This window comes from Hylaeus anthracinus, unplaced genomic scaffold, assembly GCF_026225885.1.
Source record: "Hylaeus anthracinus isolate JK02 unplaced genomic scaffold, UHH_iyHylAnth1.0_haploid 11981, whole genome shotgun sequence".
In the NCBI taxonomy this organism is placed as follows: Eukaryota; Metazoa; Arthropoda; class Insecta; order Hymenoptera; family Colletidae; genus Hylaeus; species Hylaeus anthracinus.
In genome coordinates, this window is record NW_026534329.1 from 1345001 (window position 1) to 1371433 (window position 26433).

At 42.1% G+C, this 26433-nt stretch overlaps 7 protein-coding genes and 1 long non-coding RNA gene across 8 annotated transcripts in view; 5 read left to right on the plus strand and 3 right to left on the minus strand.

Annotated features, from left to right (window-relative positions):
- The window catches only part of LOC128885565 (dynein axonemal heavy chain 1-like), a 77819-nt gene that overhangs the window by 26251 nt on the left and 25135 nt on the right, over positions 1 to 26433 (minus strand). The window lies entirely within an intron of this gene.
- LOC128885357 (thyrotropin-releasing hormone receptor-like) overlaps positions 6230 to 26433 on the plus strand; it is a 29349-nt gene continuing 9145 nt past the window's right edge. The window contains exon 1 of the mRNA XM_054139357.1: positions 6230 to 7283. Within this exon, the coding sequence (XP_053995332.1) occupies positions 6405 to 7283 (879 nt within the window). The 5' untranslated portion in view covers positions 6230 to 6404. The remainder of the gene's footprint in view (positions 7284 to 26433) is intronic.
- LOC128885369 (uncharacterized) lies at positions 11070 to 11714 on the minus strand. Its single transcript, XR_008459601.1, has 2 exons — positions 11589 to 11714; positions 11070 to 11462 (listed from the first exon to the last, which is right to left on the minus strand). It is a non-coding gene; the product is annotated as an uncharacterized LOC128885369 (long non-coding RNA).
- LOC128885351 (cytochrome P450 9e2-like) lies at positions 11593 to 13562 on the plus strand. Its single transcript, XM_054139349.1, has 2 exons — positions 11593 to 12444; positions 12675 to 13562. Exons 1-2 carry the CDS (start codon positions 11656 to 11658, stop codon positions 13422 to 13424), a joined length of 1539 nt encoding a protein of 512 aa, XP_053995324.1. The 5' UTR covers positions 11593 to 11655; the 3' UTR covers positions 13425 to 13562.
- Positions 13622 to 15628, plus strand: LOC128885355 (cytochrome P450 9e2-like). The gene is made up of 2 exons (XM_054139355.1): positions 13622 to 14709; positions 14787 to 15628. The coding sequence occupies exons 1-2, from the start codon at positions 13921 to 13923 to the stop codon at positions 15504 to 15506; spliced, it is 1509 nt and encodes a 502-aa protein (XP_053995330.1). The 5' UTR covers positions 13622 to 13920; the 3' UTR covers positions 15507 to 15628.
- LOC128885354 (cytochrome P450 9e2-like) lies at positions 16479 to 18840 on the minus strand. The gene is made up of 2 exons (XM_054139354.1): positions 17609 to 18840; positions 16479 to 17496 (listed from the first exon to the last, which is right to left on the minus strand). Exons 1-2 carry the CDS (start codon positions 18395 to 18397, stop codon positions 16777 to 16779), a joined length of 1509 nt encoding a protein of 502 aa, XP_053995329.1. The 5' UTR covers positions 18398 to 18840; the 3' UTR covers positions 16479 to 16776.
- LOC128885353 (cytochrome P450 9e2-like) lies at positions 19326 to 21392 on the plus strand. Its single transcript, XM_054139353.1, has 2 exons — positions 19326 to 20178; positions 20514 to 21392. The coding sequence occupies exons 1-2, from the start codon at positions 19390 to 19392 to the stop codon at positions 21231 to 21233; spliced, it is 1509 nt and encodes a 502-aa protein (XP_053995328.1). The 5' UTR covers positions 19326 to 19389; the 3' UTR covers positions 21234 to 21392.
- On the plus strand, positions 21648 to 23857 carry LOC128885352 (cytochrome P450 9e2-like). The gene is made up of 2 exons (XM_054139352.1): positions 21648 to 22524; positions 22606 to 23857. Exons 1-2 carry the CDS (start codon positions 21736 to 21738, stop codon positions 23350 to 23352), a joined length of 1536 nt encoding a protein of 511 aa, XP_053995327.1. The 5' UTR covers positions 21648 to 21735; the 3' UTR covers positions 23353 to 23857.

Here is a 26433-nt window from a genome sequence, read left to right on the forward strand (position 1 = left end):
TAATATCGCTGGAATATTAACCACGAGGGAATTTGAACAAATATGAATAATAATATTGGTAATTATGTTGTAATTTATACACGTCCTCAGAGAAATATAATTTTATCGAGAATATGCATGATGTGTTTAAACAACGAGATGCAGCTGAAGCGCTATCGTTAAAGAACAAAGTAACTTTAACAAATATATGAGTTTAATTGTGAATCAGCTTTTTCGTTGAACCACGCTCTTTCACTTGTTATGCAATTGCAATTGTAATAAGCTGAATTCAGCGAGTAACGATCAATTTTCTCTTTTTTCCCGACCTTTGGTCTATTCAACCATCAGCTTTAAGCTTCGTGGATTAATGTTACGTTGATTTCAATATTTCATTCTTACTCTTTCAATATTATCATTTACATTTTAGTATTGCCAATATTACGTTTAATAAAGACAAGTGAATGCATTCCTGCGCCATTGTATGAAATTGACACCACTGTATTAAATCTGGGAATTTATATTATAATTAAAACAATATGAACGTAATCATTTTTTTTTATGCTTCCGAGAATGAGTAAAAATTTCTTGATTCATAATCGTAACCAGAGGGTTTGCATTTATTTCGAAGACTTTATCACTTGGGCAGACTTTAATGTTCAATAAAAAAAAGATCTTCGCGTTCATCTTGTCGAGACGGGACGAGAAATGGCGTAGCTAAGGCTACGCAATTCAATGCAAATCTCACACGTTTGCGGCACGCATACGTAATTTCAATTTCTTCATTTCTTCATATTAATATTTCAAATAATATTTATTGTATTTTGAATATAACATGTACTAAATTAATTTCACTTGATATAAACCAATTCTGACTCGAATATTAATTAAAATCACATCTAACTAGAGTAGTAGGGGTGGTCTCTGCCTGAAGCAGTAAAGAAATATCAATACACAATTTTCATACCTCGTTTCTCTTTATTGTATTATATTTTACGAGTGTGAAATCAATTATATAAATTGCAATTGGTCGTACAATACATATATTTTTCGCAACGAGAAGACAAATAATGTTCGACATCGTAATATTCTTGTCTGAATAATAAAAGCTTCTGTTTGTCGCTTTATTGATAATAAACATGGTTTTCCATTTCAATTTTGCAATGTCTACATTGCTGTTCAAACGTTTCCAGCGCCCTTCAACGTTCAAAATAAATTAACCTTTTATTTATACATACGTAATTACTTCGTTTAAGGTTACAATTCTATCTAACAAGACCTGAAACCCTACTTCAATGAAACGTGCACAATAAAGTTCCATTTGCATAGGTACCAAAATATGGTCGAAAGTTTTCCACGTTCGTGTGAAAACTGTAGTTACTAAATAAAGAACGACAAGCAACAGATGCTAATTACTCTGGCAACATTATCGTTACATAAAGGCAACGCAACGATACTTTATTTGTTCAAGGTAAATGCAATTTTGAACATTTTATTAGAAAAGTTTACATAAGTATCATTTTATTGATACAGAGTCATAGAAGCGTAAGGATTCGTCGACGGTTGCTGGGTGAAAGAGTAAGGTTGTTGCGCAACACCCTTTGATTCAGTTTGATTAGTTTCGACGCTATTGTCCGACTTCGACAAAGAAAAATTTTGGGGACGTACACACTGAATGGATTGCGTCAGGTCTCCAAATTGCGTCAGGCTGGAGTGCTAAATCTCGCAAGGGTGAAAGTGACGTACCGTGAGAACAAAGTATCGTATCAACGCAACTGTTATCGTCAAATGTATAATGGAAGTTAAATTTAAGAAATGTGGCTGATTCTTATTTCTGGCACGTATATATCAATTTTCTCGAGGAGTCATGAGCTCGCCAGATGGCCACCAGTATTTCTCGATGAAGAATTCAATTTGAAAGATCCATTTCCACAAAGGAAAATTTAATTTAGAAGAAACTTCCCAGAACTGCGTTCTAGATTCACCAATAACAAAACGTACGACGTTATATACATACATATCGTTTCCGGGGCATAGTAAACTCCTGGAGGTGTACTCAAGCAGCATGTAAAATGATATGCTTGCATTCTTGTACATGCAAACGGCCAAGCACGTTCCTTGCCATTCGCAGGACTCTAAGGACCTCCGGTTAGAGATGTCGACGAGTACATTACATGATATTAAGTATTTTCCTTCCTTACACTTAAACAAACATTCATTGTGTTCTTTTCAAACCATTTGCAAGATCATTTTCAATCTTTCTTATATAAATATTTTAAACTTGCGAACAGAAACATTCTTCTTCTCCATTTCTCTCTACCGCCTGCGTCGTTAATTTATGTAGAAGCATAAAAAAGAAAGCCTGAAATGTTATGAGATAGCAAGGTAAAGTTCCATCCCTGTCGTCCTTGAAAAATGTCCCTCATCCTTGATGTTTAACGTCGCGCCTGAGAAGCCAGATCGTTAGCAGAGGCGTCATGCTTCGCATTAGGTGGAATGCGCACACGTTCTGGCGGTAATCCAACGCTAGGTTTATTAATTTTGATTTAGATAAATTGTTTCGACGCGGTTCGTGTTCACCATGCTCCCATATTTTCTCAAAGACCGCGGTAAAAATTCAGGTAGGGATAAATAACGTTGCAGGCTCGAGACACAAGAAGAATGAAATTCCCAATTTTCTGTAATGTTTCTCTAAAGAATAATCCCAAAAAAGTAAATTAAAAATAATGAAATAATTGACGTAATAGTTATTTTCCCCTCGCATTAGGGTAATGATGTAATTCTGCCCCATGGAAAAAAGGAGGTGGATGTCAGACGCAACACGCTCGGCTGGAAAGGTTCTGGCAGCATCCTTTTGGGGTTGGAAAAAGTATGTTGATTTTCTTCATGGTACAACGATCAACGCAGACTACCGAGTAGCACACAACCTTCTTCCCCATCAAAGCGAAGGGAAAGATTCCATCACAGAGAAGGAAAGAATGAAATTGGATTTCCTTCAAGACAAACCAAGGATATGTACGAGCTGGAAAATTATGAAAATTAATCAAAAAATTTAATTATAGCCACAGAATAGCGATGGTTTTTACGCATTCAAGATAGCTACCTCCCTTTTAAATGAACCACATCAGTCACTATTAATTCAATCACCAAATCCACGTGGAAAAGTGACGGAGCCATATCGAAACCATTTGTAACAGAAATTTCGTCTGGTTACTTATCGTACTGTGTAGTCTGGCAATGGACAGGCCTCATGAATGAGCGGTGGTCGGCGCCGGGGACGCCAAGCGTCGACGACACCGCGCCGAGGGAGTTTTCAAAGCGCATGCGACGCCACACGTCTGGCGGCAAACGCGTTCTTCGCGGTGGATCGTGCTTCCAGTTTATCCGACGTCGTTTCCGTCGCGCGACGCTCTGATTTCGCTTTCAACCGCGTCCCCCGGCTTTGCGGCCAACCTCGAACGAAAATCTCGATCGAGACTCGACGATTCTTGAGATCGTCGCCATTGAAAACCGAACGAGTATTAGAAATCAATTTTTAATATCGCGAGAACGTGTGAATTGAATCAGTTGGATAGAAAACAAAAATGAACATCTGGAAGTAAAGGAATCTCTTTTTCTTTTATCGATTAAAGAGTGCTCGAATTTTTAAATTGACAGCCACGACACGAAGAAAAACAAAGTATATACTTCCTCGAAGTGGAACTCCGGAAGAGTGACAAGTGATTTATTATAACTGAACTACGTCAATCGACTAGCGTTTTGCTTCAGTGACCAAAATCTAAAAAGGACCGAAAGTGCAGTAACCATCTTCCTCTACTATCCGAGAACTGTACACGTCCCTTTTTAAATTGACAACTTCCAAACGAGGAAAAACCCACGAATATTGTTCCTGGAAGAGGAAGGTCTTCTTTACCTTCGCGTCATTTCGACAACCCACGTCCATCAATTAGCGTTATTCTCTTCACAGTGATCGAACGCCAAGAAGAAAAACTGGAAGTGAAGTATTTCATCTACCTCTGTTATCCAAGTACTGCACAAAGCACTTTTCAAACAGACAGCTCCCGGACGAGGGAAACTTACAATTATTCTTGCCGGAAGTAGTATTTATCTTCCCAAGATTGACAAGATTGAATCCAACCTATTCTGTTCGTAGCGATCGATAACCGAGAGGAATCGAACATCCGTCACGATTATTCGCTGAGACAAAGACCTGTAGATGTCTATATACACACGATAGGTGGGTTAAAGGATGAATGACACGTCATTTGACGTTTTCGTGCGCCAGATCCATAGGAGTCGCTGAGAAATCGAGCGAGTCGTTGAACCAGTTGAACTCCTGGAACGTGTAACGTATTTTCGACCTTGCGGGTGGAAGATTTATAGAACGACGCAGGCGGACCGTCAAGGCCACGAACGTGGATTAAGATTCCGGTGCAGAGACTCGGAAGACGAGTACCGGCACTCAGTTTAGGCGAATCCCGCCCGAAAGAATGGGAGGATTCACGATCTGTCGCGACAGTGGCTGCAGTGGATCCAACGACACGCTGGATCCTCGGTCTATATACAAATAAAGAAGAATCTCGACGACCTAGCTAAAAATTACGAATAATTACCGTTAGTATAACCGTTGGAAGATTACTGATATCTTGGGAGAACGCCGAGACGTCGATGGATGCTTTCAAATTCAAAGTGATGTAAGACGGTACGAAAGACAAAGTGAAGTTGATATCCTAGAAAATTTCGAGGATTATTGTAACGGTCTAATTACGTATATCTAGAGGACCTGTACGCGTCGCAACGTAGTTTGCTTTGGAATCTAATCTCGACCCGAGGTAAACTGTAAACAAAGATAAATAAAGTGCTCTAAGGATAAAAAGTGTGCTAAAACGTCAAGTGTTAATTTAAAATAAAGGTGTAGAGGATTTTCTACAACGACAGTAGTGCGCGAAGGGACAAATCGCGATTTTTCAGCCAGCGCCAACCATAACAGAGGAGATTTGCGAGGAATCAGCTCAACGGGGAACTTCCGCGAAAGAAACGCCAGGGGGGTCGCATTAACGTCTGACATAATAAAAGTTTGGGTTATTTGGTTTAGGGTGCCGCGCGAACACAAAGCATAAAAGTCTTTCGTGCCGGGATAAGAAAACAGACTTTTCTAAAATCAATGGACGCGAAGACATTCCATCTGGCGAACGTTGCGGATCGAATATAGCTCTAGTCACAGAAACGATACAGAGAAACCGAAGAAAGCAAGTGAACGGAAATTCTAATTCGAAGATTCTACGCCTGGTGAACTTTCGATTGGGTAAAGTCAAAGTGCAAAGTGTCGGGGGTGTCAAACATCACGGCGAAAGGTCGGATAGCAGGACACGTGTCAAGATAACAAGCATTCCAATTCTTATCTCTGTTACGATATTGCAGAGATACTTTCAACAGGAAGCGTTCGAGTGGAAAGGACTCCTATTAGAAATCATATCTCGACACGGTTGCTGAAAGAAGAAGAATCTCTCGGCAAGGAAAAGTCTACCTGTTCCTTCACACGTTTGATCCTGCGTGGCGATTCCTTGGGAAGCAAGCTACTTCGTCGAACGTGCAACTGCTCCAGCAAGTAAAGTACAAAGAGACATCGATCGTTGAAAGGCGCGATTTTGCGGAGAGTTTAACGCGTTGTTCGCTCGGAAACTTTGCCCTACTTGAGATCAAAGAGGATCTCTTCCCAACAGCTTAATTTCCAAACTTCGCGACAAAGGAGAGAAGTTCTGCCGAGTCTTCGAATTCCGTCGGTTGGAGGACTGCTTTTGTCAGCTAGTTGATAATCGTTTTGCGGTTGCTGATAGATAATCGAAACGTAGACACATCGATAGGCTAAACAGAGCAATTTGCAGCTCCCCAGAGCACAAAGCTCTTCGTCACCTCGAAATTGAGACGAAGGTGGAGTAATCAAGCGCATCCATTCACACTGGTGACGTATTCTTCGCACGGGATGTCAGAGGATCATCGATCGGAGATCACGCGACTCGCCTTTGGGTGCCGATTCATCTTGAGCCGAGCAGAGCCTCGATAATCGCACGCTAACCTCAGCCAAGTCTCGCTGTGCGGGAAGCAGGGCGCCGCGCCGGTAGCCATTGTACGGTGTAATTAACCAGCGCTCCTAGCAAGTTTAATTCAAAAATCACGCCTGCCGCAACGAGTTTCGTCGAAGCTTTCGAATAAGCTAGCCAATGTAGGCAAAACACGCACTAGCGTACTAATTGACGATCACTGGTGTGTCGTGACGTGGAAACTGGTGCTTTGGGAGAAACGGTGACTTAAACGCCAAGTTTCGCGTTGTCATGTAGCACGTGATCCTTGAGAAGAACTGAAAGCTTTCAAGAATTCTGAGCTTTCAATACCAGGTCGACTCACCGCTTCCGCGATCAACAAGAGCCATGTTCTCCATGACGTCGACGTTCAACCTAAACGCGAGGTGTGCGGAAGAGTCATCGACCATGGACGTCTCGACTCGTCCGAGGCGATCGGTCTCTCCGACCATATGGGCCAATTTGACCCACTACGCGTACAGGAACCGCAGCTTCGATCCCGGTCTGGACTTCGAGGAGAAACCGATGGAGGCCTGCCACTCGCTGTACTTCCTCCTGGACTTCTTCCATCAATACTACATCCCCTCGATCATCCTGCTGGGCCTGGTGGGCAACCTGCTGTCCTGCATAGTCTTTCTGAACACCCACCTCAGGATACGCAGCTCCAGCTACTATCTTGCCGCCCTGGCCACCGCTGACTTTGGCTTCCTGATCACTCTGCTGCTGGTCTGGCTGAACAACACTCTGGGTTGGAAGGTGTTCAACAAGGACGGCTGGTGCGAGACCTTGGTCTACGTGAGCGCCGTCTGCAGCTCCCTGAGTGTCTGGCTGATCGTTGCTTTCACCGTGGAGAGATTCATAGCGATCCAGTACCCGCTGCATCGCCCCCACATATGCACCATCGCCAGAGCAAAGGCGATCGTGCTAGTACTGGTGATCTTGGCACTGGCTAGCCACTCGTACTCCTTCGTCACAGCCGGGGTAGTTTTGAACAGAGAGGGCGAGGAGTACTGCGACCTCAAGGTCGAGTATCTGGAGACCATGAAGATTATCAGCATCATCGACAGCATCGCTAGTCTAATCGCCCCGTTGGTTCTGATTATCGTAATGAACACCATGATCATGAGGAATCTTCTAAAGTTCAGCAGGCGGTTCAAGGAGACGTCTTCCTCGTCCACCGACTGGCCCAGCAGGGAAAGGTCTGACATCAACTTGAATCGAATTCCGGTGAGTGCTAAACTCGAAGTTTCCCTTACACGTTCGCCTTAGTCTGTGGATAATCTTTCTCCTTGCAACGCGGGAACCATCTACGCGGTTCGTTAATTATCTTCGACGTCTTGGGGAGGATGTTGTTTCTCCCTTCGGGAAGGTGGAAACGCTCGACTTCTCGGTGACCTAGAAATTAGGCGACGTCGACTCAGGGAATAGTCGAAGACGCTTAATTTTTTCACCCGACATCGACAGAGACGAGGGTGTAGGTAATCTATATTTTCCCCGGACGTTTAATTTATTTCTAGCGGCGCACGATGAATCAGCAGGTAGTAAAAACCGACGCCCTTACGTCTCAAGATTCGATAGCTAATGGAAGCCACTATTTTGAATGCGTGCCGCGACGCAGGCTCCTGTCTCCGGTTGAACGACCCGAGGACTTTTTATTTTTCTTACCCACCGCTGGGAGACGTCCCATGCGAAAACAAGTCGAGTTTTCACAAAGTAACTCAAACAAAGCATAGATCACGGATGTAGAATATATTTGTCCAATCTCATCGATGATTTCCATTGCTGGGGTTTGTTTACGCCGCGATTGGTCAATGGCAAGATGAATTCGATATTTTTTTCAAACTGGTATAAACATCCGCAGTCTAATTATTACTGGTGAATTAAATAAACTATTATATAAACAATTTTTCTTAATACAGCACTCTAATGATATTCATTAACAGACTCGCAACTTTTTTTTGATACTTATTACAGTGTACATAGATAAAAAAACCACAGACAAGATAAAAAAGTTAGAGTAATTTGTCCACGTGTTTCTGTTCGACGTTCCGTCGTGTGTTTTTTTTTTACTTTCTAAAGTATCTTCTATATCACGCCAGAAGTTTAAAGAAATGCGAAGAACCACTGTTCAAGAGATCGGCAAACGTAAACAAGAGCTGCTGCGGAAGAGTCATCGGGGCGAGTGCGTGGACTATTCGAGCAAGCATTCTAGTCACGCGGGATGATCCGCCCGCCGTGCTTAGATCAACGTATCAACAATTCTCGAAATAGTTCATCCGTCCTCACGTTACGCGAAAGCCGTTTTTGCGGAAAAACTGGTTTTCCGAGGAACGCGGATAGAATGCAGGATTAACAGGTGTATTGTTATCCCACTCGAATTTGAGTTACGCTCGTGTTCGATTAAAACAGTAAGCAAAGATTTCGCATGTCGTAGAACATGTTTTATGAATTTCTAGTGAATTCTGCGTATGCAAAATTTATAAGGTAAGATACAAATGACAATGAGTCACTGTAAATCGGGGCGTGTCGTTTGCAGTAGGAGCGCATTGATTGGAAATCTATTTTTAACAGCGCCACCATTGATTTCACACTCGTTTAATTTAAAACTCTTATCACGTCTGTATTTAGTTGATTCGTGTCGCATCCTGTACCATTTAAACAAAAACATTAACTCGATGCGATAAAATTATATCATTCGACTTTAGAATGCGGTTTTACACGTCGCTATTATTTGAAACAGTACTTGAAATACTGTTCCACGAAATTTTATCCAGCTCTGATTACAATCAACAATGATGGCGTTTTTATGCCACGCAACCTTGCTCTGTCCAGATTTAGAAGGTCCGGTTCAGCGTCTGCGTGAAATTATTATAAACAGCTTAGAAGTCTTACCACCTCTGAAATCCGTACCGAGCCTTTTTCTTCGAGCCCTGTTCAACTAATCCCGAACATGTTCCATAATATTTAAATCGAAAGTTTTAGGTAGCCAACTCGTAACTTTTAATGTTTCCTTCTTCTCTGAATCTTTTAAATAATTTTTTACAATTCTGTTAAATGTATATCTGAGGTCTGGAGTCAACTGGAACCCTCTCAGATTCCTCTGGCTGCCTCTTTCCGGCTTGTCTACATATTTCATTGACTTTCCATACAATTTGTCCCTACGCCCCCATTGGTTGGAAGACGGCTGCGGCTATCGAGGTTCTCAGCTATTTTGGAACGTTTTATAAATATCTCACAGCTTACGTAACCGTCACCATTCATCTTTATAGATACAACCTCGAAGTGTTTCCCTTTTGCCCGCGAATTGATCTCTTCGTGGTGTGTCGAACTACACAATGTCTCGTTTCACGAGCCAATCGTGTTTTGCTCCGTCGACGGGCACCGTGTGCCGATTGTAACGAATGTATACGTCCACCCACGCCGGGGACTCAATTACTGCAAGTAATTGAAATGTACGCGGTTCCAGCAGACGTCCAGCCAACGGTAACCTCTTTCACGCCACGTGGACAACTGGTAATTTACGGCCTTTTGTCATAACTTCATTTTGACATCGAGCGTTCGCGATGACCCGATGGAAATCGAAATCATCTTTGGAGATTTTGCAAAATTCCAAAAAGGGAGGAATCTCACGAAATTTTCTTTTCAATTAATTTCAAATACGCGAATGCACGTTATTACCTGTTTTTTTTTTAAATGTATCTGTATGTAAAATTGCATTTTGCATTTCGTGTTCGCAACTATAACGCATAGAAAAAGACTGTGATTGGCGTTGAAAAAAATGCGGGGCAGAGGAAAAACATTCGACTTTCCATGGTCTTCAATTCGATGCGATTCATTGGAGCGCGCTCGTTCGTTTATAGTCATAACGCATTCAAAGCGATACGTGATAATTTTATCCGAGCGGTCCCGTTGCGCTGACCAGCTACAAAACTGATACGTGTTTGGACCAATCGCTGATGAAACAATGACAACCGTCATTAAAACTTCTATCTTTGAAAAATCAGGTAGTGAAACGTGACCGCGCTAGATTTCTATAAACAATTGCAGATTATTTGACGTGACATAATATTGCCGATGATGCTCTACTAATTTGCGTCGAATAGTGGAGCAGTATTGATCGATTGAACGATCCAAATTCAAATTTCTCAAACAACGACGTTCGGCAACGAGTTCTGTACATTTGTCAACGAGATACTGGACTTATAGTTCAAATTGCTGAACGTCCGAATTATGAGCCTACAGGCGCAGAAGTATTTTACTGACGTCGTTGCCGGCGCGGTGAAAACCAGGAGAGGAAAGGTGAATACGAATTGGAGACAAACCTAACCCTCTCCGAAATACGAATTATCGCACTCGTTCTGATCCTGCATGGTCATTGTTACCTCGATGAACAAGGTGAATGACAAAGATAATTAGACGTGCAACATGTAGGTCCGGACTTGACATGAAGCCGATTGATCATTTCCATTGATTAGCGTAGACTGTTCAGTGCATCACTTGAATTGCATGGGAATATTTGATCTCGTTTCTAGTTTCTCTTGACGAGAAAAGTGAACAATACGGATCATCAGTCACTACATGTAATACTTCGTTTGGCATGAGTGTGCATACCTTTTGGTTATATTTAGTATTAGTTTATATCATAAATGTATGAAATCCGCAGTTGTTACATAGTGAGTTACATAGATCACTGGGTGATCATCTATTGTTTGTTTCCGTGTCTCATTGTTGAAGATTATGACGAATTAATTAATTTTGGTAACTAGCATCTATTCAACAAACGTTGGTCGGTATAGTTGAATCGTTTTTTCCTGAAGCAAGTATGAAAGCAACTTTATGCGAAAACTTCTTGCTATGTGAAACCTTGACTTGTTTTGCTCGTGATTGCTGTTATGGCATAATGCTAGGAAACGAGTACTCTGTCCGCTGGAAGACTTTTTGTGATAGGTTTTTTCTCATTCGAAGTGTCTGAATACATTTCTTATTCCAATAATCAGCTATAACTACCAGCTATTAAGTAGATGATCTCATTAACGACCAGTTGTTTATTTCGTTAATTTTAATTTCACATGTTCAGCAATATACTAATCAAGAGGTCAAGCACATTACTGAAAGCATTTGTTTATTATTTCATATGTTGATCTTCTTTTCACTTTCTTAACACCGTATGTCCAATCAAGATTCGCGCGTCGATCCACGCAATGCAGCGCCTGCTAGACAACATTTTAAGTTCTGTGTAACATTGTTATTCTCGTTGCATGTAGGCTGCTATGTTCCACTCTTATTAAATCCACGAATGACTCATGAGTCATGTGATCACCACTCCTTCCTTCCATGTCTGCCAGCGCAAAGTTAGTCGCATAATGTATCTCGGCGCATCAACAAGTGTGCTTTTTATCGCTAATTCTGCGAGTGTTTTGGTTAGATGTGGATTGTCTATTATCTATTAATTATATAGAAGTGAAACAGGTATGTCATGTCAAGTTCACAAAAGCCTCCTGGTTGAAGCCTTGTCTGAAGTCAATTAAATACCTCTATTAATTCCTGGGAATCCTCGATAAACTTAGTAAACTAGGTGTTTACTCTATTCGAAATCAGCATGGACCCGTTCGCGACGACTCTAATCCTCGTGGCAGTGTTTCTGCTCCTCTATCGGTATCTATGGAAGCCAATGAATTACTTCAAGCAACTGGGAATCCCTCACGCACCTTGGATCCCAATCCTAGGCCACATTGGGCCTGTCCTCTTTCGGTGTAGCTTCCTCGGAGAGCACGCGCAGAAAATGTACAATCGCTTCCCAGACGCTAAATACTTTGGATTCTACATATTCACCACTCCTGTGATAATTCTCCGTGATCCTGAACTGATTACATTGATCGCTATCAAGGAGTTCGACAGTTTCACCGACCACCTCAGCATGGGAAACGAGGACATGGACCCTTTAATGGGGAAGACGTTGTTCTTCCTTCGAGGCGACAGCTGGCGAGAAATGAGGAAGCTGTTGAGCCCAGCCTTCAGCGCCGCCAAGATGAAGATCATGTTCAACCTGATCACCGACTGCGCGGACAGCTTCACCAAACATATAGCCGAGGAATCCAAAGATGGGAAAGTGTACCATTTGGAAGACACCTTTGGTCGATACGGTACCGACATGATCGCAACGTCCTGCTTTGGAATCAGCGTCGACTCCATGAAGAACCCCAACAACGAGTTCAATGTATTCGCTAAGCAGCTGATAGATTTCCCGTTTCTCAAGGTGCTGAAAGTATTGATTGGCAGACACTTTCCAAGTGTGGCGAGACTCCTCGGGATCAAAGTATTTGACGACCAAACTCGTAGCTACTTTACTCGAGTCATTACCGAGACTGTTAATATGAGGAAGGAGAAGGTAGGTCTGAATTAGGTCTGGGTGATCCATCCTATCCACTTGCCACCTTGCCAGCAGATGAAACAATTACTACACTATTGCCAAAATAATCCAGCCTCCTGCATTTACTAAAATCTCAACCTTCCAACCTTCTCTCTACATCTGTATCCAATGTTTATTATTCCCTCTAATCCCTCAACCTTACATAGAAAACTCACTTGTCATGACATATACACTATGTCCCAAAACAGGGTATCTACCGTCCAGACATGATTCAACTGATGATGGAGTCTGGGGACACGAGCGGGAAGGAGCTAACGATCGACGAAATGACGAACCAGGCTTTCAGCTTCTTCCAGGCTGGCTATGGGACATCCTCCACTGTCCTATCGTTTGTTGTTTACGAACTCGCCGTGAACCCAGAGATTCAGGCCAGATTGAGAGCAGAAATCGAGGAAATTGCGAGGAAAACAGATGGAAGACCGACTTATGATGCTATCAAAGGCATGGCGTACTTGGACGCGGTGCTAAACGAAACTGCCAGACTGTACCCTGTGACGACAGTTCTGGATCGCGTGTGCGTGAAAGAGTTCGAATTCCCACCAGCCATGTTCGATTCGAAACCTGTCACGATCAAACCTGGTACCATGATAGGTTTCATGCCGTTTGCAACTCAACGCGACCCAAAGTACTTTCCAGATCCGCTCAGATTCGACCCTGATCGATTTTTGAGCGGTGAAATACCCCAAAAACACTTCTTTCCCTTTGGATTGGGACCTAGAATTTGTATTGGAAATAGATTCGCTATGATGGTGCTGAAAATTGCATTGTTTTATCTTTTATTGCGCTGCGACTTCGAGCCTTGCGCTCAGACGACGATCCCCATGAGATTCAGCAAGAAGAGCGTTTTACTGGCTGCTGAGAATGGATTCTGGTTAAATTTCAAGACCAGGGAAAACAAAACTGTGTTGCGAACGAATGACGCCAATGGCGAATTTTAGGGTGGGTCCTGGGCACTTCTGAAATTGTACATATTATTTGGTACGTTATTTCGAATAACGCGTTATTTTATTTTATAATTATTTTACCTGTGTTCACTTTTGTAATAGTACTTTTTGGAATATACTTTCTGCCTTGCATGTTTCCAAGTATCTTCTCCAGCTTTACGAATAATTCTTTATTGGTCAATCAAGAACTGCTCAATGATAAGATTAGACAGATAACCAGACTTTAAATTTTGTGAAACAGCTTAATCTCGAAACATGGTTCGAGTCATTCCCTCTCAGGTAATGGCGTGCAGAAGTAACTTCGCGCGCCAAACATTGATTTCATTTACGCGTGACTCACGAGTCCACGTGACCACCACTTTCAGACGTTAGATCACCGCTATCTGCGCGAATGCCAGTTTAGCGACGCTCCTCTGCGTGCAAGCAAACGCTTTATTTCGCCACTCAGCCGCATTTTCTTCGAGAAGTTGTCTGTCGAGTCTCGATCAAGATGATCTCGTTCACAATAGCGTTAATCGTCGTGGCTGTGTTGCTCCTCGTTTACCGCTATCTGTGGAAGCCGATGAAGTACTTCGAGCAAGTGGGTGTCCCCCACGAACCATGGCTGCCGATCGTAGGCCACTTGGCGCCGATCGTGTTTCGTCGGGTCTATTTTTCCGACCATTTCCAAGCAATGTACAATCGTTTTCCAGACGCCAAGTATTTTGGAGTCTACAGTTTTACCAAACCTGCGATAGTGCTCCGTGATCCTGACTTGATCGCTTCAATTACCATAAAGAACTTCGATAACTTCACCGACCATGTTGGCTTCGCTAACGAACAATTGGATCCTCTGTTGGGGAAAAACCTGTTCGCTATGAAGGGCAACAATTGGCGAGAGATGAGGAAGGTGTTGAGTCCAGCGTTCACGTCCGCCAAGATGAAGATCATGTTCAACCTGATTATCGACTGCGCGGATAACTTCACCAAGCATATCGCGAAACACTCCAAAGACGGGAAAATATTCAATGTGAAGGACATCTTTGGTAGATACACGAACGACGTTATCGCAACTACCAGCTTTGGAATTGCTGTGGACTCGATGGAGGATCCTGAGAACGAATTCTTCGTGTTCGCCAAGCAAACTGTACAGGCTTTCAATAACCAGACGGCGAAGATGATGCTGATAACGAACTTTCCTACTCTGGCAAGACTGCTCCGTATGAGGATGTTCAACGAGGCGACACATCGATACTTTACCAGTGTTGTTGCCAACACTGTTCAAATGAGGAAGGAGAAGGTTGGTATCCCACTATTAACAGGTTGACTGCCAGACGAATACTCTTACGAATTCTATTTGAGACATTCATGTGCTAGGGTATTTACCGACCAGACATGATCCAGCTGATGATGGAGTCCAGACACGGGGACGGACGAGAGCTCAGCATCGATGAAATAACGAGCCAAGCGTTTATCTTCTTCCTGGCTGGTTACGAAGCGTCCTCGACCTTGCTGTCCTTCGCTGCTCACGAAATCGCCGTCAACCCTGACGTACAGGCTAGATTGCGAGCAGAAATCGAGGATGTCATGAAAGCTACCAATGGAAAACCCACCTACGACGCTGTCAACAACATGAAGTATATGAGCGCAGTGATAAACGAAGCTGGCAGATTATACCCTGCGGCAGTCGCTTTGGATCGACTCTGTGTAAAGGAGTTCGTGCTCCCCCCCGCAACAGAGAATTCCAAGCCTGTGACGATGAAACCGGAAGATCTCGTGTGGATCATACCATTTACGCTCCACCGAGATCAAAAGTACTTCCCAGAGCCGAAAAGATTCGATCCTGATCGGTTTCTGACGGAAGAGATTCCTCAGAACGTGTTCGTTCCATTCGGTATAGGCCCAAGGATTTGCATAGCGAACAGGTTCGCCTTGATGGAGGCCAAGATTGCGTTGTTTTACCTTCTACTGCGCTGCGACATAGAGCCTTGCGCGCAGACTACCATTCCTATGAAATTCAGCACTAAGACCTTCTCCATGGTGCCTGAAAATGGATTCTGGTTGAGGTACAAGACCAGGGAAAATGGAAACGCGTAACTGTCGTCAGTGTTGATGTCGATGAAGCTTTGGATGCTACACCTGATAAATAAAAAATGTATTTGAATAAAACATTTATCTCTTAACCTGCTCCGAATCTCTTATAAATTGTTATTTGCAACTTGATATGTAGTTGGAGTCATTGTATGTCACTTGAGATTCCCGATTATAATTGAAACCATCACCTGCTGATTGGAATCGTCGATTGACGTTGGTTATAGTCGAAGACGTACACAGGTACAATTGTCAACGCTCAGAGTGAACCACTTTGATCGAGTGAATAAAAAGTAACCAACGCGAAATTAAATAAGGTTTCGCAAGAGTGAATGTTTCGATTGAATCATTCTTTTATTTTTTTTTTTGCATTTTTGCAGCTTCTCCTGAATCTATACCGAGAGTATCACTATCGAGACAAATTCGAGATTGCAACGTTTTGCATTTTTTCGATATTCAGATATAAATTGAGCCTAGAAATTGCGAAAAGCTGTTTGAAAAAAAAATATTGTATATGCATGTGTGTAGAAATGTGTGTTGGTCGTCTTTTAATTGGGACCTGTCATATTACCACAAAATGACCTTGACCGTAAGCTCTCGGCCGTATCAATGTACACAAAAGTACAATTGAATGAAATTCAATTGACCGAGAAACTGAGCCTGTTATGCGAGTTACGTCATCCATGCCCCCTACTTTTATACTACGCCGGATTGCCTCTCTCCACAAAACTCATGCGTGCTGGTCGTCCACATATGTATACATATAGCCAGTTCGTTTACCTTGATTACCCAATACTTTGTTCGCAGACAAGTAGCGCTAGATAATTGCTCATTGAAATATTCTGTTGCATCATGTAATGTATGGAATATGTTAGCAGTTCTCTGTTATGCAGATTGCCAAATGAAAAGCAAGCAAAGTTGCATTTGCATTTCTGCATTGAATAATCAAATTATAAGTATTCTTAGGATACACTAACGTATCTTAAAGAAGTCAATTTATTCACTGCTGAAACATGGAACATATGCTAAAAAATAATTGGTAATGTTACTAATTCCTATTCTCTTATGTTATATTTGATTGTTTTTAATAAAACTTTTTCAGAGATCAGATAAAATACGTTTATAAAATATGTATAATAAAAATTGTATAGAAAGAAAGATTATAACACCATCCAGACAAGCTTTATCAGTTGCGTATATATCATTCAAACTCTTCCATTCTTCAAACAATGTTATGACCAATCAAAAGCTTCGTCAGTATCAACGTTATTTACAACTACGCATTTCCATTTTCCCTGGTCTTGTACCTCAACCAGAATCCATTTTCAGGCACCATGGAGAAGGTCTTTGTGCTGAATTTCATACGAATGGTAGTCTGCGCGCAAGGCTCTATGTCGCAGCGTAGTAGAAGGTAAATCAACGCAATCTTGGCCTCCATCAAGGCGAACCTGTTCGCTATGCAAATCCTTGGGCCTATACCAAATGGAACGAACACGTTCTGAGGAATCTCTTTCGCCAGAAACCGATCAGGATCGAATCTTTTCGGCTCTGGGAAGTACTTTTGATCTCGGTGGAGCGTAAATGGTATGATCCACACGACATCTCCCGGTTTCATCGTCACAGGCTTGGAATTCTCTGTTGCGGGGGGGAGCACGAACTCCTTTACACAGAGTCGATCCAAAGCGACTGCCGCAGGGTATAATCTGCCAGCTTCGTTTATCACTGCGCTCATATACTTCATGTTGTTGACAGCGTCGTAGGTGGGTTTTCCATTGGTAGCTTTCATGACATCCTCGATTTCTGCTCGCAATCTAGCCTGTACGTCAGGGTTGACGGCGATCTCGTGAGCAGCGAAGGACAGCAAGGTCGAGGACGCTTCGTAACCAGCCAGGAAGAAGAAAAACGCCTGGCTCGTTATTTTATCGATGTTGAGCTCTTGTCCGTCCGCGTGTCTGGACTCGATCATCAACTGGATCATGTCTGGGCGGTAGATACCCTATTTTGGGACATAGTTCAAACGTCTTGATACAAGATTCGTATATAGGAGAGTGGTAATCAAAAGTCTGATGAATGAAAAATGTTGCAAGTGGACCAAATAAGATACCAACCTTTTCCTTTCTCGTTTTAATTGTCTCGGCAACAACGTTGGTGAAGTATCTCCGAGTCTCATCGCTGAATAATTTTAAACCGAGGAACCTTGCCAGTCTAGAAAAGTTTCGTATAACCATAACCTTCAACATCTGCGTAGAGAAAGCCTGTACAATCTGCTTGGCGAACATGAAGAACTCGTTCTCAGGATTCTCCATCGAGTCCACGGTGATCCCAAAGCTGGTGGTCGCGATAACGTCGTTTGTGTATCTACCGAAGCTGTCCTTCAAATCGAACACTTTCCCTTGTTTGGATTGCTTTGCGATATGCTTGGTGAAGTTATCCGCGCAATCGACGATCAGGTTAAACATGATCTTCATCTTGGAGGACGTGAAGGCTGGCCTCAACACCTTCCTCATCTCTCGCCAACGATCGCCCTTAAGGGCGACTAGGTTTCTCCCTAACAAAGGTTCCACTTTCTCGTCTGTGAAGCTATCGTGATCGGTGAAGTTGTCGAAGTTTTTTATGGTAATTGAAGCGATCAAGTCAGGATCACGGAGTACTATCGTAGGCTTGATGAAACTGTAGACTCCAAAGTACTTGGCGTCTGGAAAACGATTGTACATTGTTTGGAAATGTTCAGCGAAGTGGACGCGACGAAACATGATGGGCCCCATGTTGCCTAGGATCGGAAACCAAGGTTCGTGAGGGATTCCCATTTGTTCCAAGTACTTCATCGGCTTCCACAGGTAGAGATAGATTAATAGAGTCGCTGTAGCAAGGATTAGAGCTGCTGTGAACGGATCCATGTTAGATCAAATCCGAATGAGCTGCTCCAGGAAAATATGAATAGCGTTCCGAAGTACTTTTTTACGCGTCGAAGAACGCAGCGTAACTAAAAATTATATTGCCAACTGTAGGGGTAGGCATATGAGTGGTCAGCACGTGACTTCTGACGCATACCTAAATTAAATCTGATTAGATATCTCGTGTATGTAGTAGCTTGTAACCTCGCTTCTTTATATGAACAACTCGTGGCCGGTTGCGTGATAAGAGTTTATCAAATATTCAAACGTTTGTTTATCTTTTTATCATTAGCGCGTAGTCATTCATCATTATTTTATATCTATTTTCTATTTGTTTTGATTAGCGGCATGTAGAATCTTAGTTTTGTAAACAACTCGGTGATAATATGATAAAGTGTATCGAACAAAGTTGAGAATAGTACACGTACAATATTGGGTATGTAGTTTCACTAGTGCGAAACGTTTATCTCGTAATCCACTCCAAATCTTTTAGCAAACCTGTCCAGGAGTCGTATGCCACATAATTGTCATACTGGAGTGTTCATCCACTCCTGTCGTCCTGATATGAGTATCAACAAGTGTTTCGACTCGCTGCTCTCGCGAATTTCTCTTGGGACGGGATCCTCTTCGAGTCTCGATCGAGATGGATCTGCTAACAACAATCTAATCTTTGCTATCGTCTCCTATGGAGGTCGATAAATCATTGGAATTACCTGAGAATTTCTAAAATACAATGTTTTTTAAAATTATTCATTGGTTCAGCATTGTTAACGATTGTTTTTAGGTGTTCCGTATTGATAAAGCCATCATTATAAATCAGAGTTCCATTTAACCTTGATAAGGCGTTCTATACAAAATAGCAAGCTCGTGATGTTCTGTGGTATAGTATTATGTAACAAGCTGTTACGAAAACTATATAACAGCGCCACAAGTCTGTCGTGAATGAATACCAGGATCATCGACTAGCTGGTGACAGTCTCGAAAACACTTTGAAGATGGACCTGTGTGCAACAACTTTAACCCTCGTGGCAGCGTTCCTCCTCGTGTACCACTTCCTGTGGAAGCCGATGAAGTACTTCGAGCGACTGGGAATCCCACACGAACCTTGGATTCCGATCCTAGGCCACATAGCACCTCCCTTGTTCCGTCGTATCTTCATGGGAGATTATCTTCAGCGGATGTACAATCGTTTCTCGGATGCCAAGTATTTTGGATTCTATAATTTCACCACGCCCGTGATAGTGCTTCGCGACCCTGAACTTCTCACCTCGATCACAGTGAAAAACTTTGACAACTTCACCGACCATCGCGGCTTCGTTGACGAGGAGCTGGACCCTCTGATGGGGAAGAACCTGTTTGCTCTTCGCGGTGATCGCTGGCGAGAGATGAGGAAGACGTTGAGTCCATCCTTCACCTCTTCCAAGATGAAGATCATGTTTAACCTGATCGTCGATTGCGCAGATAATTTCACCAACCACATCGCCAAGGAATCGAAAGGAGGGAAGGTGTATAACTTGAAGAAGATCTTTGGACGATACGCAACCGATGTTATCGCAACGTCCAGCTACGGGGTCGCTATCGACTCAATGAAGCATCCCAACAACGAGTTCTACGTATTCGCTGAAAACTCGATAAACTTGTCGCCTGTCAAGTCCTTAAAGCTGATGATAGGAAATAACTTTCCTAGATTGACCAAACTGTTTGGGATTAAGATCATGAGCGATGAGGATCGCCGTTACATCACTGGTGTTGTTGCAAACGCTGTTACTACGAGGAAAGAACAGGTACGAGAAAAAGGCAAAAAATTTGTTAGATTAGCGGTCGTTACGAGGCACGGTTATCAAGTAATTGGACTGGTAGTTGATACGAATGAACGTGAACACATCGGAAGTACGTAGCGTGATTCTGAAATTGTTAAAAATAGTGTTAGAACGGGTGCCCTTGAAAACTCGAGACTCTTGAATGTTTGAAATAGCACGCATGTCTTCGATTTATTACAGCTCCTCTTCAATGGCTCTTATTGAATGATTTAAAAATGTTGAAGATCTAAAACGTTGTAGAAGATCTTGAGAGTTTAGAATGTCTCAAGTGTTGTTTTTTGATCTGTCTCCACGAACAGGGTATCTACCGTCCAGACATGATCCAATTGATGATGGAGGCGAGGAACAAGGACGGAACGGAGCTAACCATCGACGAAATGACAAATCAAGCGTACGTCTTCTTCCTGGCAGGGTATGACACGTCCTCTAGCTTCCTGTGCTTCACTGTTCACGAGATCGCAGCGAATCCAGACGTGCAAGCCAAGTTGCGAGCAGAGATCCAGGAAGTTGTTCGAAAGACAGGTGGAAGTCTCTGCTACGATGCCATCAAGGAGATGACTTACATGGACGCAGTCCTGAAGGAATCAGGCAGACTATACCCTGTAGTGACACGACTAGACCGTGTATGCGTGGAAGAATTCACGTTTCCACCAGCGACTCCGAATTCGAAGCCATTCACCATGAAACCAGGGGGACTCGTGTGGTTCATGCCTTTCGCCATCCAGCGTGACCCAAAAAACTTCCCTGATCCACTCAAGTTCGATCCCAATAGGTTTCTGAACGACGACGTTCCTCAAAACATTAACGTTCCGTTCGGTATAGGCCCAAGAATCTGCATAGCGAAGAGATTTGCTTTGATGGAGGCTAAGATCGTGTTAATCTACCTCTTATTGCGCTGCGAGATAGAACCCTGCGCTCAGACCACGTTACCAATGAGATTCGACAAAAAGAGATTCGGGCTGGTTGCTGACAATGGGTTCTGGCTGAACTTCAAGGCTAGGGATGAAGCTGTTATTTGAGAATAGAATTGTTGGATAAAGGGAAGCTTCTTTTGGAAAATGCTTTGATTGTGATATACTTATGTATTAAGATTAAATACTATGATACTATGGTCAAACTGTTTGTTAACATACTGTTTATTTAAGAGAATAAAGAATCCTCTGTACTAAAGTAACCTAGCTAGATGTCAATTCTAAAGTTTTGCCTTGAAATTGTCCCTCTCTTCCTTCACTTTTAATTAAATAATAAGAACCTATTTGTAGTTAATTAGAACCTAGTGCCAACCTCGATTCTTATTTATTCGAAGACTCACGTAGACTACAAACGAGACATCTTCTTATCGATTAAGTCGCTTCACCTTAATATTTCTTATCAACAGCCTTATATAAGAGTCAGTTATCGAGGCTTAAGTGTCACATCGCGGGCTCGCAATCTCTCTCGATTGCTAACTAGACTCAATCACGAGTGAACAACGACGGTGTTTATCATCTTCACTCAGTTGACGATCGAGACACGACCAAGATGGATCTTGTCACGGCAGCCCTGTTCTTCGTGACGGTCCTCCTCTTCGTCTATCAGTATGTATGGAAATCAATGAACTATTTCAAGCGCATGGGAATCATGCACAAATCGCCTCTTCCTATCCTGGGGAACATGGCACCGATCATCTTCTGTCGTGTATGCATGTCTGAGTATCTTCAGAAGTTGTACAATAGCTTCCCAAACTTCAAGTACTTCGGATTCTACATGTTCACCACGCCAATAATAGTGGTCCGTGATCCAGACATAGTATCATCGATCGCCATCAAGAATTTCGACAACTTCACCGACCATCGGGGCTTGGTTGACGAGGAGCTGGACCCTCTGATGGGGAAGAACCTGTTCTCTCTTCGCGGTGATCACTGGCGAGAAATGAGAAAGCTCCTGAGCCCATCTTTCACCTCTTCTAAAATGAAGACCATGTTCACGCTGATGAAGGATTGCGTGGAAAGATTCGCGGAGCACATTGCCGCGGAATCAAAAAATGGCAAAATCTACGACTTGAAGGACATTTTCGGAAGATGCAGTACCGACGTGATTGCGACGACCAATTTTGGTATAGCTGTTGATTCCATGAAAAATAAGGACAACGAGTTTTACGTGTTTGTTAAAAAGAGCATGGCCATCACACCCATTAGGTCGCTGAAGTTTCTGTTGGGAAGGAACTTCCCTAATTTGTCCAAATTACTCAAGATAAGAGTGTTCAGTACCAAGACTCGCAAATACTTCACTAGTATCATTGATGAGGCGGTTAGAACAAGGAGAGAGAAGGTAAGCGAATGGTACCTAATTAAGGTACCATTATGTTTCCTCATTTTCCTTTTACTATGACTTCTCTTTGTCTATAAACAGAATGTCCACCGTCCAGATATGATCCAGCTGATGATGGAATCACGGGATACCAACGGGAGACAACTCTCTATCGACGAAATGACTAACCAGGCTTTCGTCTTCTTCCTGGGAGGGTTCGACACGACCTCCAACCTGATGTGCTTCGCTGCTCACGAAATAGCAGCGAATCCAGACGTGCAAGCCAAGCTGCGAGCGGAAATAGAGAATGTTATGCGCAAGACCAATGGGAAACCCACCTACGACGCTCTGAAAGACATGAAATACATGGATGCGGTGCTAGATGAGACCAACAGGCTCTACCCTGCCGCAGGTTTTCTGGATCGTGTTTGCGTGAAAGAGTTTGAGTTAGAGCCAGCAAACCCAGACTCGAAACCTATCACCATGAAACCAGGAGATGTCGTGTGGTTTCTGCCATTCGCTACGCAACGCGACCCAAAGATCTACCCCAATCCACTCAAATTCGATCCCGATCGGTTCCTGAACGCTGAAATATCTCAGAACACTTACATGCCATTCGGTATAGGCCCAAGAATCTGCATAGGGAACAGGTTCGCCTTGCTGGAGAACAAGATCATGTTATTCTACCTTCTGTTGCGCTGTGAGATCGAGCCCTGCGCTAAAACCACCATCCCGATGAGATTCAGCAAGAAGACCGCTGTGCTCACTGCTGACAATGGGTTCTGGTTGAACTTCAAGGTTAGGGACAATGGAGTTTCTGTTGGCGATGTCGACGTTAGCAAAACTTAGGAAACTGTTGTTAATCGACTAGCGGGGAACGGTGAGATTCTGTGTTGAAATGAATATCGATTGAAAGGAGTAGTTTGGCTCAGAAAGCGGAAACTGGCGAGGAGAACAGTTCTATTTCACTATGTAAAGCTTAAGAGTGAAACTTTTCTTAATCGAACAAGTAAGAATGTTGACATATTACATCGAAAGGGGGGAATATTGATCGAAGAGAGGTCCAGAAGTTTGGGGTAGAAGTTTAGACAAATGACATAATGAAATTTTAGTACTTTCTGTACTTACCACGTTCTGAACGTGTTAAAGTACGTCCATTGTAGAAATTAAATGATAGGTTTGATAGGCTGAATTTGTGTAGTACTCACTGTATCTAGATGTATACAGAAGCTAAACCGTAACATATTCGATATACGATACATATCCTTTCTATACTTAACGTAAATATAATCTGTATAGTACTTTCTGTATTTCATGAATTACAACAAAACAAATATAAGCAATTCTAAGGGCAGTATGAAATTCGTATTTTTATGCCTAATTGAAATCCTGATATTTAAATAAAAACTTCTACAAGAATCCTCTCTGTAATGATGCACTCTGCGCGCAATTGTATTATTTTCCAGAGCGATCCGTAATTTAAAATAATGACTGATACTTTCTGCGACTGTTACTGAAGCGATCAACTAATATAAACTTGGTCGATTGGTAGATTCAACGGTTTTAACTCCATCCACTGGCTTAATCTCTATAATCCTATTTAGATGGAAACAGTATTCATCATGGCTTTAGTGAATCTCGTAACACGGAATAACTATACCAAAGGGAAAAAGGGGGAGGAATTAAAATGCATTGCTTACGTTACTTCGTTGCATGTTACCAAACAAATGATTCGATTGCTTTGACGATCTTCATAAAGCAAATGAAACGGAAAATCGCATGTCGAATTTCAAATCGGAGTAAAACAATAATATGGGAAAGAGATGAACGTATTGAAACTTGAGTTATAAATATTACGATATTTTAAAAGAAAAACGTTTCTCACGCAACGCCCATTTCTCGCAATACCTTGATAACACGCTTAAAAAACTTTGATGAATATTAGTTTAACAGCACAAACGAAAGCACGCTATTAACTTGCAACCTCGCAAAGGTTGACTTCAGCAACTTTGAAGGAGAAGAATTACGTCAATTGACTTCTTTCAAAGGTAACGTGCCGCTGTTGATATATTAAATTGATAAGCAGTTTTTGCTAAGGTCTTTCATTACACGTTTATACAGAGTACAATGAAGATCGATCCATGGAAAAATTATTTTTTTTACTTTTATATATGAGCTGTTCACTGTGTACTCTAAACAATGCTTGAAACAAATCTAGGCACTTTTGAAATGATATTGTTTGTATGTTTACATGTTGAGTTTATTTCCCATTCTGGAAGGGACTAATTTGCAAATTGGATTCTGTTCATTTGTCCCAATGAAACAGCTATTTCCATTTGCAGCATATTCAAACTTAATTCGATCGACAAAAAATCCACTTACCCATCTTTCTTATTTTTCCAATATTTGCCAATTGACCAACGGCCGTGGATAAACCAGCACGTATTTGCGAGCCAATCGACGGTACAGTTTCACGTGGATCAGTTCCTAGAATCTCATTCAGACTTTCATCGCTCGCAATTTATCCCAATTTATCTCCAATTTCAATAATCCAATCCACGTGTAGATCGGGTTCGAGTTTTGATAAATCATATGGTAGATGGTTTAATTCTTTAAAGATAATTATGGTATATGTTTCAATTCCAAAATGTATTGTAAAATTACCTCAAGAGGTTACCCAGTGCGTAGATCATGGAGGTCAATAACATTTTTTTGAACAATATTTGTGACTTGGGGAAACTTTGTTACTGATCTTTACGAAACAGATTTCCATACACTTATCTCTTTTACGTGTTATATTCTTATTAGTCTATGGCACTCAGGACCAACGGGCTTAAAAGGAGCTCGAGTATATCGGGGAAGCACAGTCATAGCCCCTGAGGATGTACAGTGGTACAGTAGTATGGTAGTACGAATATTGAATGCACCTCAATGGAACCTACATGTATCTTTGTGCGCTTTTCTCATCGGCACAAGACCGTGACCCGAAAAGCAGAATGATCCAATGCTCGTATCTGCCGAATCATCGAGACGGAAGTGTTTGGCGACTCGTCAAATATCGTTCGTTTCACGGCTTCGAAACAAGCACACTTCGCAGACCGCGCTACTGAATTATTCATACTGTTCGACCTGAAAAATCTGCCCCGCACTTGCTCCTGGTTCGTGCATGAGCGATCTACACATGAAATTTTATCGAATCACAGGTGATAGGAAGAGCGTCTAATACTCGAGCGAGGCGGTAACTTCAAATCCAGTCATTAATTTTATTATTGGTATACACGACGATCGCATTATAGTAGCCTATCGTTAAAATGATATCCTAGTTTTATGGTTAATAACCATACATTATTTTCCTAACATAAATTGCAGTTTCATCGGCAAAGGTAACGACGATTGTGTATAGAAGTTCTAAATTGGCATTAAAATTGATATTGCATTTCCCTGCGATGTTCGTCATATTAAATTTAAATATTAAACACCGTACACAGATGCTGCCGTAGTAAAGTCTACCGTATTGTAATGACACATTTCAATCAATACTCGAATCTTTCACCTGTGCGCAATATTGAATTCTTCTATGGCAATTCCGATTTGTCAAGAGCTCTATCGAAATAACGAATATGATGAATTGAGCACGCGGAAAATGGTACGTTTACACGTCGAAAGCTTGACATTGATTCAAATTGGAAAAATCCTATGCAGAAAGAATACAGTTGAAAAAGAAGGGTTAAAAAGAGTTTTTATATTGGAGTTTTAAAAAGTGCTGTTGAAGCTGGAACTTTTAATTTTCTATTTTCATTTCACTGATTACATAGCTGAATTACTAGAAAGAAAAATATTAATACCTGTACAACATGGTATCAAGTATTTCAGTTCAAACAATAGCTCGCAAAAATTACGGATTTCTAGAGCGTCTGGTGTTATCGATTT

What these genes read in the sequence shown, in the direction of transcription:
- LOC128885352 (XM_054139352.1), top strand. Translation starts at nt 21,736, where the DNA reads ATGGATCTTGTCACGGCAGCCCTGTTCTTCGTGACGGTCCTCCTCTTC. An exon ending in TTAGAACAAGGAGAGAGAAG is followed by an intron (nt 22,525 to 22,605) that starts GTAAGCGAATGG and finishes GTCTATAAACAG; the next exon opens with AATGTCCACCGTCCAGATAT.
- LOC128885353 (XM_054139353.1), top strand. Translation starts at nt 19,390, where the DNA reads ATGGACCTGTGTGCAACAACTTTAACCCTCGTGGCAGCGTTCCTCCTC. An exon ending in TTACTACGAGGAAAGAACAG is followed by an intron (nt 20,179 to 20,513) that starts GTACGAGAAAAA and finishes CTCCACGAACAG; the next exon opens with GGTATCTACCGTCCAGACAT.
- LOC128885355 (XM_054139355.1), top strand. Translation starts at nt 13,921, where the DNA reads ATGATCTCGTTCACAATAGCGTTAATCGTCGTGGCTGTGTTGCTCCTC. An exon ending in TTCAAATGAGGAAGGAGAAG is followed by an intron (nt 14,710 to 14,786) that starts GTTGGTATCCCA and finishes TTCATGTGCTAG; the next exon opens with GGTATTTACCGACCAGACAT.
- LOC128885351 (XM_054139349.1), top strand. Translation starts at nt 11,656, where the DNA reads ATGGACCCGTTCGCGACGACTCTAATCCTCGTGGCAGTGTTTCTGCTC. An exon ending in TTAATATGAGGAAGGAGAAG is followed by an intron (nt 12,445 to 12,674) that starts GTAGGTCTGAAT and finishes GTCCCAAAACAG; the next exon opens with GGTATCTACCGTCCAGACAT.
- LOC128885354 (XM_054139354.1), bottom strand. Translation starts at nt 18,397, where the DNA reads ATGGATCCGTTCACAGCAGCTCTAATCCTTGCTACAGCGACTCTATTA. An exon ending in TTAAAACGAGAAAGGAAAAG is followed by an intron (nt 17,497 to 17,608) that starts GTTGGTATCTTA and finishes GTCCCAAAATAG; the next exon opens with GGTATCTACCGCCCAGACAT.